Genomic DNA, 13,461 nt, shown 5'->3' with positions numbered 1-13,461 from the left:
AATCAATACATATAAATTATCTCCAGGATATAAGTATTGTTTGTTCTTTTTGCAGGAACCAAGCTGTATTATTGATTATCCTCTCATGGATTCAGCGAGTACCATTACCACCATTGTAGGACCAAGTGCTTTCAGTATCCCTCTAACTATTCGGCAGAAGCTCTGCAGCAGCCTAGATGCTCCCCAGACTCGAGGCCATGACTGGAGGTTGCTGGCTCACAAACTCAACTTAGACAGGTTGGCATAGCAATGCAACTGAACATATCAATCATAATGTAACACATTGCTCTATCCAGGTCTTTCTACTGCAGTCACTGTAATATATTTAGGAGAAACATTCCATCATAACTTTAAAGGGGAAGTATAGTAGATTACAACATTTTTTGCTATGCCTTGAGAAGCTTAATGTAAATCAAATTATCAGTGATTTACAATGCTTCTGTGTGTAATTTGTAAATACACTAAATTGTCAAAAGCATTGCGACTCCTGCCTTTTACCGCACATGAACCTTAATGGCATTCCAGTCTTAGTCTGTAGGGTTCAGTATTGTGTTGGCCCACCCTTTGCAGCTATAACAGCTTCAACTCTTTTGGGAAGGCTGCCCACAAGGTTTAGGAGTGTGTCTATGGAAATGTTTGACCATTCTTCCAGAAGCGTGTTTGTGAGGTCAGGTACTGATGTTGGACGAGAAAGCCTGGCTTACAGTCTTCGCTCGAATTCATCCCAATGGTGTTCTATCGGGTTGAGGTCAGAACTCGGTGCAGGCCAGTCAAGTTCCTACATCCCAAACTCGCTCATCCATGTCTTTATTGACCTTGCTTTTTGCACTGGTCAAAATAATTTGGTGGAGAGGGGGTGATGGTGTGGGGTTGTTTTTCTAGGTTTGGGCTTCCAGTGAAGGTAACTCTTAAGGCATGAGCATATCAAGACATTTTGGACAATTTCATGCTCCCAACTTTGTGGGAACAGTTTAGGGATGACCCCTTTCTGTTCCAACCTGACTGCGCACCAGTGCACAAAGCAAGGTCCATAAAGACATTGATGATGCTTCAGTTGTCCCAGCTTTCAGTGGATGTCTATATTTGGGTCAGATCTGATCTGATTGCAAACAATACACTCTCCTTTGGATCAGTTCAAAAGCTTGTCACACAGGTCCTTAAAGCGGAGGTCCACACAAATTATTAACTTAATCTTAACCCCATCAGCGCTATGAACAGATGTTCAAATGAACAAAAAACTTTTTTTTGTGCTGTATTTATCTTTATATTGGTCTTTACAGTGGCACTTCCTGTTTGTCACTCCCGGAGTTAAGTGTGAGGCTTCTCAGGAGTCAGTGCTGAACACCGGCGGTAAATCATGAGAGATCGTAAAGCCATCATGTGACGCGTGACGCCAGTCACGTGATAATGGTGTATCAAAAAGCGCCATTTTAAATGAGGACATGCAGCTAAATTGGTTTTGTTGCCATCACAATGGGGCGGGAACTTACGACGACGACGCCCATTGTGATGGCAACCTGAAAGTTTACGGAGCTTTGCGCCGTTAACTTCTGAGCATGCGCGGGTACGAGCGGTGAATGCTGGAAGCTCAGCATTCACCGCATCCAGGAAATTAATGCTTGTGGGCTTCACATGCCCACGAGCAAAATGGAACCGGCCCTCATCAATCAAACCGGCGGACCTCCACTTTAAAACACAGTTAGCATTTAAATGGTGATTGCTGTGTGGTTCTTCAGGTTCAATACACTAAGCTATAATGCATGTACTATTTGCCATAATGATTATTTCAGCCATTTGATTATAATTATTAGCTGTCGTTGACTCTCATTGATGAAAATAGGTACCGTCATTATAGCTGAGTGAATTGAGAGCTTTATGATGTGCCCATTAATGAGAGTAGACAACAAGCCACTTGAAATGGAATTGAAATAATGCTCCATCGCATTAAGTACCTGGTTATAATAAACAGAATCCATAAATGGTGAAATGCCATATTTTACAAGCTGAATGGATGTGTTTGAAAAATCTTTCAAAGATAAAGGGCAAAAAAAGTGAAATCAATACATTGATGAAAATCATTGCTTAAACCACATTTGCTACTGGGTGTTTGTTAGCGGAGAAATACTTTAAATAGGATGCGTGTTCACCTATATGTTAACTAAACTCTTCTTTCCTAATAAATAATTTGAACAAGAAATTGGATGCCTGTTATTGTAAATGCAAGTTTACCTATGCATCCTTAGGGATGATTAAATAGCTGATAAATGAGTGAATTGAGAGCTTTATGATGTGCCCATTGATGAGAGTAGACAATGAGCCATTTGAAATGGAATTCAAATAATGCTCCATCAAATTAAGTATCTGGTTATGACAAACAGAGACCATCAACAATGAAATGTCTTTTTTAGTTAAGTAAGTTTAGTAAGTTAAGTGGACATGTTTGGAAAATCTATCAAAGATAAAGAGGGAAAAAAAGTGAAACCAATATATTGATGAAAATGATTTCTTAAACTACATTTGCTACTGAGTATTTGCTAACGGAGGTATACTTTAAACAGGATGACTGTTGTTGTAACTGCAAGTTCAGCTATGCATCCTCAGGAATGATTCTGCAATTACACTTATCTAATGATGTCTTTCTAATTGCTGCAGGTATCTCAATTATTTTGCTACCAAACCTAGTCCGACCGGAGTGATCTTAGATCTGTGGGAAGCGCAAAACTACCCAGATGGGAACCTGAGCACGCTGGCTGCAGTCTTAGAAGAGATGGGCAGACATGAGACTGTGGTATCTCTGACAACAGAATATTGATTCTACTTAGAAAAAAAAATCAAGACAGAGGAGCTAATAAAGACAAAGTTACCAAGGGAAAAAAGGAACATACTGAAAAAGAAATACTGACCAATGAGTTTTACTACTTATATTAAAACAAAGACTTTGATATAAACCTTCTTGTATATTAACACAGAAATCAAAAGGAAAAAAAAACATGCAAAGCTGTATTTCAAATATTATAAACCAACCTAATGCTCATTCAGTGTGTGGCTTGGTATAGGATTTTACAGTTTCCTAGGAAACGAAAATGTATTGCTATCCAGATACATGGATAAATGTTACTATACAATCCCAGCTCCAATGGACACTGTTTACATCCACAAATGGACGGGGGTTATTGATGCTGTCCCATGACTATTTATATATTTTGTGCAAGCCATCAAAGTGAAATTTTTGTGCCAGTCCAGGGTATTTTTTTAGGAAAGCTACAGTATTTTATTTTCAGTGGAATTAAGATTGATTGCACTGATTACACCATTAAGTGTCATGTTCCCTGACTCCCCCTGTCCCATTGCAGGGGGTACTACGTGTTAGCTAAGCAGATACCAACTGAATTATTGTCAACACCATCTTTTGTTCATCAAATAACAATTCTGATCTTAAAAAGGTGATAGTAATTTGGAGAAAGATACAACTTGGTACTGAAAGATATGCTTTTTTTGCTTTTTCTTTTTCATTTGATTACTTTTTTACATTGTCTTGGTAGACATTCAGGAGCCATTTGGGAAACATCGTCTACCATTGTCTGACTATTATGTGATATGTTTATCTTACATTTTATGAAATATAAATTCACAATGTGGTACTATGTTTTATTTACCTGCTATGCTCGTTTGCTCCATTATTACATGCATTTTTCAACATTAGATATTAAAATGTCATTTTAAAAACAGGGAATTTTAACAAAATGTGTTTGTGTCTAAGATGGTCATGTGTGGTGCAAAAAGTGATCTTCTGTTTCAGCAGGCAGCATGCTTAAAATAGTTAAGCTAAGAGCCTGCTCAAAGCTTGTCTAAAGCTAGAGCAAGCAAAGTTGGCCTTTACTGAAATGTTGAACTACAACTTTGATAACAGCCTTTCTGAGATGGATAGATAACGTATATTACAGAATCTGAGATACACCTTCCTGGAAAAATACTGCTATTAGCTCCAACTCATATATAATCTGTAGCTCAGGCACTTGATTGTAATTGATGAATAACCGGAGGATCAGCACTCACATGGGTTGATCCTCCTCTTCAGTAGAGGTTATGTGACCAAAGGTATGAGAGCCTGGAGGTATGCTAGAGCAGTATTTTCTCCATTACCATTAATTTATCCACCCCTGCAAGACTGTGACATACCTTTAAATTGATAAATACAGTAAGTGTTGTTTAAGATCAGCATTCAACACTCCTAGACTCACAGCTTCTTAATTTGTAAATGCTTGCTGAGGCTGATACTGTTTAAAGAAGCATTTATAAACTGAGATTAAACAACCCCTGTGTTTTTCAGGCCCGAGATAGACAGATTTTAGGGAAGGAACACATACTTTAAAACGCAGGCACACCTTTTGTGTTATTGTGACTGAACTTACTATTTTTAAATATATGAATCAAATATTAAATAGCTGCCATAACAGTTATCAAGACCAAGCTTTTACTATGACTTGAACTTGGTTGACCATGTTTAATTTATTTTATACTTTCTTCTTCTTCTTTTTTTTTTTTTTTTTTGCTCTTTTGTTTTATTTTATTTATTTTGTGATTGTTTTTTGTTTGTATGCCTCTTATCTTTGCTACGCCATGGTTAGTTTACTATTACACTATCAGTTTTCGATTTTTGAAAAAAAATGTGCACTACTAAAGTAGAGTGATTAAATTTTGCATCCTATCGCCATAATATGGTCACCTAGAGCTTTCCTGTAGCTGCTGGAGACAACATTCATTGTATACCATAGTTGCCACTCTTTTTCTGAGTCAGTTTTGGAGAGATTTTATTTTTGGATTTATACTGTTTGATTAGCAAGACACTGTAAGGCTGAACATCAGGAAGTTATATGCACATTTGATATACATGATCCAGAGAGCACAGCTGTGACATCACTTTCCTTCTAGGCAATTAAGCAGTACAGCTTAATCACTAATTTGCCCGCAACTTGCTGACTGGTCAGCATGGGAGCATCATTTAACCACACTGATGAACTGATCTCTTTGCTCAATCTGATCTCTTTGTCTGTCGGCAAACTCCCAGTGTTGCATTTACTATGCAATGCAAGAAAGCCTTATTAGCTTATGCAAATTGCCCTCCCTCTTCTATTCTAAAAGCAAAATCACATAAAGACTTGTCAAGTACTTTTAAGATACATGATTTGTAATGACTACATCATCATTTAAAGTTATCTGTCTGGATTACAGCTTTAATGTAAAACTCTACTTTAAAACTTTTACTGGGTGGAGATCAGTTACATAGATCAGTAGTGGTCCTAGTTTTACTGCTGGTTGTAAACCCCAGAGGGAAGTATTTCCTAAACCCTCTATCCACCCATTTCAGCTACTGCTCATCACATTTCTGTATCTTTAGCCCTCTGACAGACTCTCCATAGGATTATGTTTATTATCTGCTTCTACAGTGGAGTTTCAATCTACTCCCAACCTACTGCCAAGTTGCAATTGATATTATCATGCTGGGGTAAAGGAAGAAATCCCCAACGCGGTCAGAGAGAACAGTAAAAACCTAGCAAGGGTTTGATACTTGACATACTCCACCAAAAGTAAAACCTTCTGGAATGGTACAAGTAAACTTTACATCAATTCACATTCTCCTTTTTAAACAAAGCTCTATCTTGGTATTGATGTTTGCTCTTTTTTTTTAAGGATATCATAACATATCCCTAATTCTTCCTTTACCGCTCAACTGTTTCCAAGATTTCCTTGGTCAAGAAAAATAAATATCCCTAATTTAAGTGACTAGTAGTGTCTTCTTGCAAATATAATAAATCAATGATTATCTCTTGTGCCAGGAGCAAATCCGCTCATTACTTTATAATCGAATGATCAAACCATTTCTGGAATGCTTATTGTTAGTATGTTACCAATGATATTGCTGTAGCCTGCAGTTTAGATATTACTATATGAGGTTACAACCCTCTAGTGGTGTCCTATAGGGAATACATTATTTTATTAGTTTGATTTTCTACTAAGCTGTTAGTAAATAACAGAAAATGCATTATTTCACTAGTACATATATTGCTTTTGGAGCACTATCACACATTGCTTGCCTTTTGTATCACCAGTTGCTTGTATAAGAAGGGCAAACAACAGAACAAATATTTTTACAAAGAGCCCATATGGCCAATATTCATGTATGGTTGCTTATTTTTATTTTTATATGCTTGATTGTACCCTTATTTTCCTTTTAGCATATTTATCATCCCTATCCATTATTTCAAGTGTGTATTATATTAGCTTGTGTGCTTTTAGATATTGATTTATTTGACTGTTATGTATTAATTTCAACCTTCAACATACTTTTAGTTATTACTTTTTGACAGCCACTGCAAGAACTTTTCATGTGCACATTTCCAGTCAAGGTTTATAATACCTTCCATAAATGTTTTATTATAATGATATGCTATTCAAGAAACTCTGAGTTCATATATAAGAATATCAAGGCTGATGTTTAAAACTAGATTTTATCTATACCATTTCTATTGCAGATTAGATAGAGGGAACTTGTCATGAGGACAAATAAGTATTTGCTTTTCTTCAAAATACATTTCCAGGGCAGTCTAGATCAATCTATTGCTTTACTATGAGTGACGTCAAAATAAATATGAAGCTTAGGGCTTTTTAGCTCTATCAGCTGCTTACTTGTTCAAGGATAGTGGTTTTATGCATTGGGGATTTACTAAAGGAATAGAGATTTTGCACTTAACTTAATGGATAAGGTGAAGCTGTGTTCACTTTACACAATCATTAAAAAAATTGTTTCCCTTGTACATGATTGGCTTCTCAAATTGAACACAACAACACCTTATTTAATTGGTTAGATGACCTTTCACATGTCTAAGTAAAAAGTCTCTAGTGCTTCAGTTAAACAAGCCCAGTGTAAAGCAAAAAAATAAACTGGACTGCCGTGGTAGGGGGGATGGGATGAAGAATATCTGAAAATATCAAACTCGTTGACAACTTATATACTTCTTCTAACTCTAGGCCTAAGGTTCCCTGTTATAGTAGAAAGAGGTAAATTAAGCAAAGACCTTTCTATTCACTTTTTGAAAAACATAGCTGTTTGGTAAGTTCAGGTATTTGTCTGTTGTCACTCTTAAAGCAGTATTTAACCCAACACCAAAAATGTAATATAATGCAGTTTACCAATCATTAGATGAGGTGGCTGCATCAGTTTTCTTCTCTTAGGCTTTTTACCTGGTGATCCAGCCAGTAACACATCTCCTGTATAAGAGTGCCTTTGCCATGGATGAAGGAGCACTGGGGGCACCTTTGGACAGCAGCATTGTCAGTCTGGGGGGAGGGGTGTTCTAGTCTTCTAGGAGATTTAAATACACTAACAAATCAAAGCCGAAACTCTGGCTAACACTTTATAAGCAGTTACAGTAAACTGTTTTTTTTTCTTTTGGGATAAAGGTTTTACATAAATAATAAAAAGCTTATCATTGTAAGCACCCCTGCCAGTGTTAAATGGGTTGTCCCTTCGCTGTAACAGATACATTAAGCTGGAGAGCTTGTTCTGTTGAAAAACATCAGACTTACTGGATTGATCACCAAAAGTAAATAGAAAAAAGAAGCCTAAAAAATACAACAAATGCAGTCATCACATAAAAGAAATGATTAGCTGCAAGACAATAAATGTTTGCTTTTGAGTTTAACATCACTTTAACATAGCTTCAAAACCATAATTGTTTTTCCAGCAATCAGGCTTGCTAATATATCATCAGATTCTATCCAAGTTCATAAATTACAAAAAGGTGAATGCTTTCAGCAGCACACAGTCATGGAATGAAAGTAGTGTCCTCCCTTTCCAAACTGTGCCTATTCATTTAAATCACTTCCATAGGTATTTTAATTGTGAAAAAAATACTATTAGTACCAACTTTAATTTTCCGTTTTAATATAGCATAATCCAATTTAGGGATTTCTGCATATAGAGTCAATCCAAAATCATCTTGTGACCTTTTCCAAGTCTACAGTAAAATATAAAATGATGAACCTTGCAATATGTGACATTTTATGTAATCATGTTAGGTCCCTGCATGCAAGCTATGGAAAATTGTACTTTTCAATTGCAGAGTTCAAGTCAAGCCCTGCAGCAACCGGTCATAAGAAAGTCTTGTGTATGTACTAACTATGCTTCAATCATGGTCACTGGAGTAAATCACATCTACTGTTTTATTATTGTATGTACTTCTATAACAGATATCTATGTTTTGCTACTATTTGGTAAAAGGTTTTCAAGGCAAACTATTGTCTAAATCATTACAATGTGTGCCGTTTGAGCAACAAAGCTTGATTTACCCTATCTGAATATCCATTTAAAATGACCTTACTACTTAATTATTTAAATATTATATAGATCAAAACACATGATAATGCACAATTATCACTCTTTTGTTCCCATTATTATACAAGGAGATTGATTTAGTAAAGAGGTCGAGAATACTCATTTCAAAATATGAACATTCATTTAAAGTAGTGAATAAAGTGAAGCTTTATTTGCTTTAAATACTGGGTCATGTTCAGTGCTATATAAAATAAAAAACAGGATCTTGCCCTGTATACAATTGGATTAGATATTTGAAGTAATTATTATTTTTATACAGGATTTCAGCTTCACCTTAATTTCTAAAACTAAGGCTGGCCATACACGGTTCGAATCTCAACCGATTCAGTAGAAACTGGCCAAGATTCGAACTGTGTCATTAATGGGCAGACTGAATGTACCAAGTTGACCAATCAATCAACTTGGGTACAACCAGCCTGCCGGATTACCTTGCTATTATCGCTAATGGCTGCTATAGCCACTAGCAATAATCACTGTCTTCTCCCAGCATGGATGGTTTCACCCACCCTCACCCCCAACCCACTTAGAGAAGACAATTGCTAATTCACCTGTCAGCACTGTTTGTGTTGATGGAGGAATTGTGCAGATTTCTTTCTTGCAACCCGTGTATGGGCAAGTTACTATTCTTTATTCCTTAAGTACATCAACTTCCATGTCACTTCAGGGATGCTGTATATCCTTTATGATAGTTAAAAGTATAACATTACCTTGCAGGCTGTAAACTCGTGTTGTATATAGGATTAAATGAAAAGGCTGTGCGTTACCATTGATCAAATTATATATATTTCCATTGAGTCTGAGAACCATTTTTCTTTTTTTAAGTTTTGACGATGTCCCAGATGTTCACACACCTTTTACCATTTGTAATCTACCTTTAAAATGTATGCAATGTTTTCTTTTTGGACATAGAGGGGTTTCAATTGGTAGCAAATTGGATACACATATTTTTATTTCCTTGTTTTTTATTGGGAACAACTAGTGATAAGTTAGAAAAATTGAATTTCCGGTAATTTTTTAGCATTTATGCAATCTGCGGACCCCCATTTATTTATAGCAAAGTATGAGCAACAAAGTCTGCTGATGAAAAGGCAATCACATTAGTGCAACTTTAACATAGAGGAATGGTAAAGCTCAAAGTGAATGTATGCATTATTTCAACTTTATTTCAACGTTGACGCTATGTTGTGGGAACAAAGCAGCTTGGGTAAACTGTTAGCGTAACCTTAAGATACTGTTAAGTCAGACACAAATTAGCATAACAATGTTATTTTTTTACAGGTTTCCATCACTTAAAATTTGAATGATATTGTGTTCACGTGAGTATTTTGTTACTAGTGCAGTAAGGCACAGTTCACACTAGTGTGATTTCTGATGCACAAAACCATATAATAATGTAAATCCCTTTGTTTTCAATGGTGTCCGTTCACATCAATGTTACTCAACACAGTGCGATTTTGGAAAATGTTCCTGTGCTACTATGATGTGATTCCAGTGTGATTATTGGCCCCATAGAATATGCAAACCTTATTAAAGTTGCATCCAAGTTGCCTCCAAGTTGCACTACATAATCGCACAAAAAATCGTATCAAATTCCGATTACAACAGTGTGAACCTAGCCTTAATGCAAATGTTATCCTGATCATCCAACATCATTGTTGTGACCTGCCAATTTTGGAGGGAATATTTTTATTTATTTTTAGGAGGATTTTTATTTGTATAGCCAGACACATAAATACAAATGGTACATTTATTTATTTGTTTTTCATTTTTTTTTACATTTTTTTTTCATTGGAGAAGGTCTGGATCTTGTCAGTGGAGACCTGTGTAGCAAGATCTGAACCCCAGGAGTTGATTGTTTCATCTACTGGGCTTAGTGCTGGACACCGGCTGTTACTGACACCTCGTGCTTTCAGCACCAGAGGCTGGCGGGATCTGTCAGAGCCACTGAGTCAGCTGCCATTCCCGTGCATTTTAAATTGGCACCCAGTTCTCAGGTTATTAAGTATTTTTCTTTACAGAGGTCTCATACATCCTCATTTATTATTGCCCTAATGTTAGCAAGGCTGATTTACTAAAGGAGCTGAGAGTCCATATGCTATTTATTCATCAATTATTCAAGAAAAAGAAATCCTCTTTACCTGTTTCATCTGTACATAAATGGATAATTGAAGTAAATATTCACACAACTTAGGGTGTGTGGTGTCAAGATTGTGTGAAGATTCTAAACTAATTTAGTAAATCAGCCCATTATCTATGTTGCCCTATATCAGACCAGATATCTATATTGAACTTAGATCATGTCCAAACCTGCCCTGGAAAGCATTGGTATAAACATTGTACCTGATTGGTGTCAAGCACACATTAACAACTTGCTGACCGCACAGGTGCACAAAAGGGCCTACCCGTACGTCCTTTCTTATTTCCTGTCTAACGAGCGCGTGCACGCCCGCTGTGGGAGCATGCCCGTGAGTTCCGTGGACTCGATGTTTGCCAGCGGCCCGCGATTGCAAAGAGGAGAGGCAGAACAGGGAGATAAACAAGGCATTTCCCTGTTCTGCCTAGCAACATGACAGGGATCTACTGCTCCCAGTGATCAGGAGCAGTGATCTCTGTCATGTTCTAGTGAGCTCATCCCCCCTACAGTTAGAACACATTAAGGGAACACATTTAAACCCTTGATCGCCCCCTAGTGTTTAACCCCTTCCCTTCCAGTGACATTTATACAGTAATCAGTGGCTATTTTTAGCTCTGATCGCTGTATAAATGTGAATGGTCCCAAAATAGTGTCAAAAGTGTCTGATCTGTCCGCCACAATGTTGCAGTCATGATAAAAATCAAAGATCGCCGCCATTACTAGTAAAAAAAAAAAAAAAATAGAAATGCCATGAATCTATCCCCTATTTTGTAGACGCTATAACCTTTGCGTAAAAAACAATCAATATACACTTATTGCGATTTTTTTTTTTACCACAGATATGTAGAAGAATACATATCGGTCAAAACTGTGGAAGAAATTTGTTTTTTTTATATAGTTTTGGGGGATAATTATTATAGCATAAAGTAAAAAATATTGCTTCTTTTTCTAAATTGTCGCTCTTTTTGTTTATAGCGCAAAAAATAAAAACCGCAGAGGTGATCAAATACCACCAAAAGAAACCTCTATTTGTGGGAAAAAAAGGACGTCAATTTTGTTTGGGTACAACGTCGCACGACCGTGCAATTGTTAGCTAAAGCAATGCAGTGCCGAATCACAAAAATTGCTCTGGTCAGGAAGAGGGTAAATCCTTCTGGGGCTGAAGTAGTTTAGAAATGAGGCTAAAAACATGTAAAGAAAATGTTTTTAACTATTTTATTAGTGTAGTCTGGTTCATACTACACATATTAATAAAATATAGCATAATGATTTCATCCTTGTGCAAACAACACCCAGGTAATACCTGCACTGTGATCTGACATACCTTTAAATAGCTCATACTGAGAACATAAAACTAAAACACATTCTGACATTGAGTTCCTATAATATATTTGAAGGATTGAAAAATTTAATGTGTATACAGTATTTAATTAATGGTGGGCACAGTATGAGGGAAGGGCAAAATAAAGTGAAACAATTTGCAAGGTAATGTACCAGCCAAAATAAAAGTTCAGTAAATTATGATTTATTGTTAGCTGGTAAAGCCCTTCGAGACAGTTTTGAGCATAAAAATGGCACATTTTCTTGACCAACCATGTTACTTTCAGGTAGTGAGGTTAGATATTGCATTACAATTTTCTCTAGATCATTAGACTCAAGTAGTCACCACAGTCAAGGGTCTCATTACGGAAACCTACTACTCAAGATGCTACTGGTTCACTTTTTTATTAGAAAGGTTTTTTTTTTTGTTTGTTTTTTTTGTAAAGAGTCACCCAGAAAAAAAACAAGAAAGGTACAATGAGGTCTGCCTGTTAATCTCACATTTGTTTGATTTGCACAGTTACAGACCTGACTACTGCCTACTCTGTGACTATATCATGCATATCACTTAAGCCATTATACTTCAGACATGTAATGTGCCAAATATAATAAAAACCCAATAGACCTTTGCACATACATAAGCAGTTTTCAAAATCAACATATATAACATTTTTTTTTTCAAATAAAGGTACATAAAGGGTTTTTTTTTGTTACATTGTGTTCTTTAGAGCATATCTTTGCAACTCTTGATGTATCCAGTTGGTGGCAAATATCTCTTATTTGATAGAGTGGAAGGTTGTTTAATATGGTAACATTGTACTTGAGTGCACATTTAAAAATACACCGTACACGTAAGCCTTACTTTCACACAAGTGATTCGCTCTGCCTGTGTTTAGCCCAGATTGTCAATAAATTTGCATCACAGATTACTGGAGAACTGGGTACCAAATGCTGGTTGCCAGCAGCGAAGACCCAGTGGATTCCTTAAACTGAGGATTACTTTTCTCAAGTATTTTTACTATGGCAGTATTACTGCAAAAGTGTTACTTACTTTTTTGGCTATAGAGATATAGAAACCAATTTAGTTTTTGTCTTTACTTGTCTTTACTTTCCCTCCAGCTGTATTTACTATGCAATTCCTTTTTCTAAAAAATGTACTAAGAAGTGCTATCCATTGCATTCTTTGTATTACTGTACAGTGAGATGTAGTTTACTGTTCTAGGTGTGCCTCTTATTATTATTATTATTATTATTTTTCTTTCCAAATGTTCCCGAGCCTGTTTCTTTTCACTGTTTGTAAATGCCTGCATTTATTGTCAATCTGACATGTACAAAGTGTAATAAAAAATTTTTTAAACAGGTAATAAATTATATTTATAAGCAATTGCGGTGTCTGGGCTGGTTGTTACATTTGCAATGTTTCTCTTTTGTGAGAAAATTATTTTCTTAGAACATTCAATTGTGGTTGATATTATTGCTTCAGTTTTGACAACGCTATTGAAAATGTGTTCACTTTCACTATTGGAGTTAGGACTTAAATCATGTCATATTATGTGTTCTATGCTGGACCTGCATGCTTATTTGCTTATGATTACATTCATTATAGTCCACG

At 36.1% G+C, this 13,461-nt stretch overlaps 1 protein-coding gene across 4 annotated transcripts in view; it reads left to right on the top strand.

The window, feature by feature from the left end:
• Nucleotides 1-13,233, top strand: part of UNC5C (unc-5 netrin receptor C) — a 536,701-nt gene extending 523,468 nt beyond the window's left edge. For all 4 annotated transcript variants that reach the window (XM_073601191.1, XM_073601177.1, XM_073601183.1 and 1 more), the window contains 2 exons: nucleotides 56-237; nucleotides 2,653-13,233. In XM_073601191.1, the coding sequence (XP_073457292.1) occupies nucleotides 56-237; nucleotides 2,653-2,812 (342 nt within the window). In that variant the 3' untranslated portion in view covers nucleotides 2,813-13,233. The remainder of the gene's footprint in view (nucleotides 1-55; nucleotides 238-2,652) is intronic.
• The last annotated feature ends 228 nt before the right edge of the window (nucleotides 13,234-13,461 follow it).

This window comes from Aquarana catesbeiana, linkage group LG01 (assembly GCF_042186555.1).
Source record: "Aquarana catesbeiana isolate 2022-GZ linkage group LG01, ASM4218655v1, whole genome shotgun sequence".
Lineage (NCBI taxonomy): Eukaryota > Metazoa > Chordata > Amphibia > Anura > Ranidae > Aquarana > Aquarana catesbeiana.
Note: the sequence above shows the minus strand (reverse complement) of the source record. Positions and strands in the feature narration are given on the sequence as shown.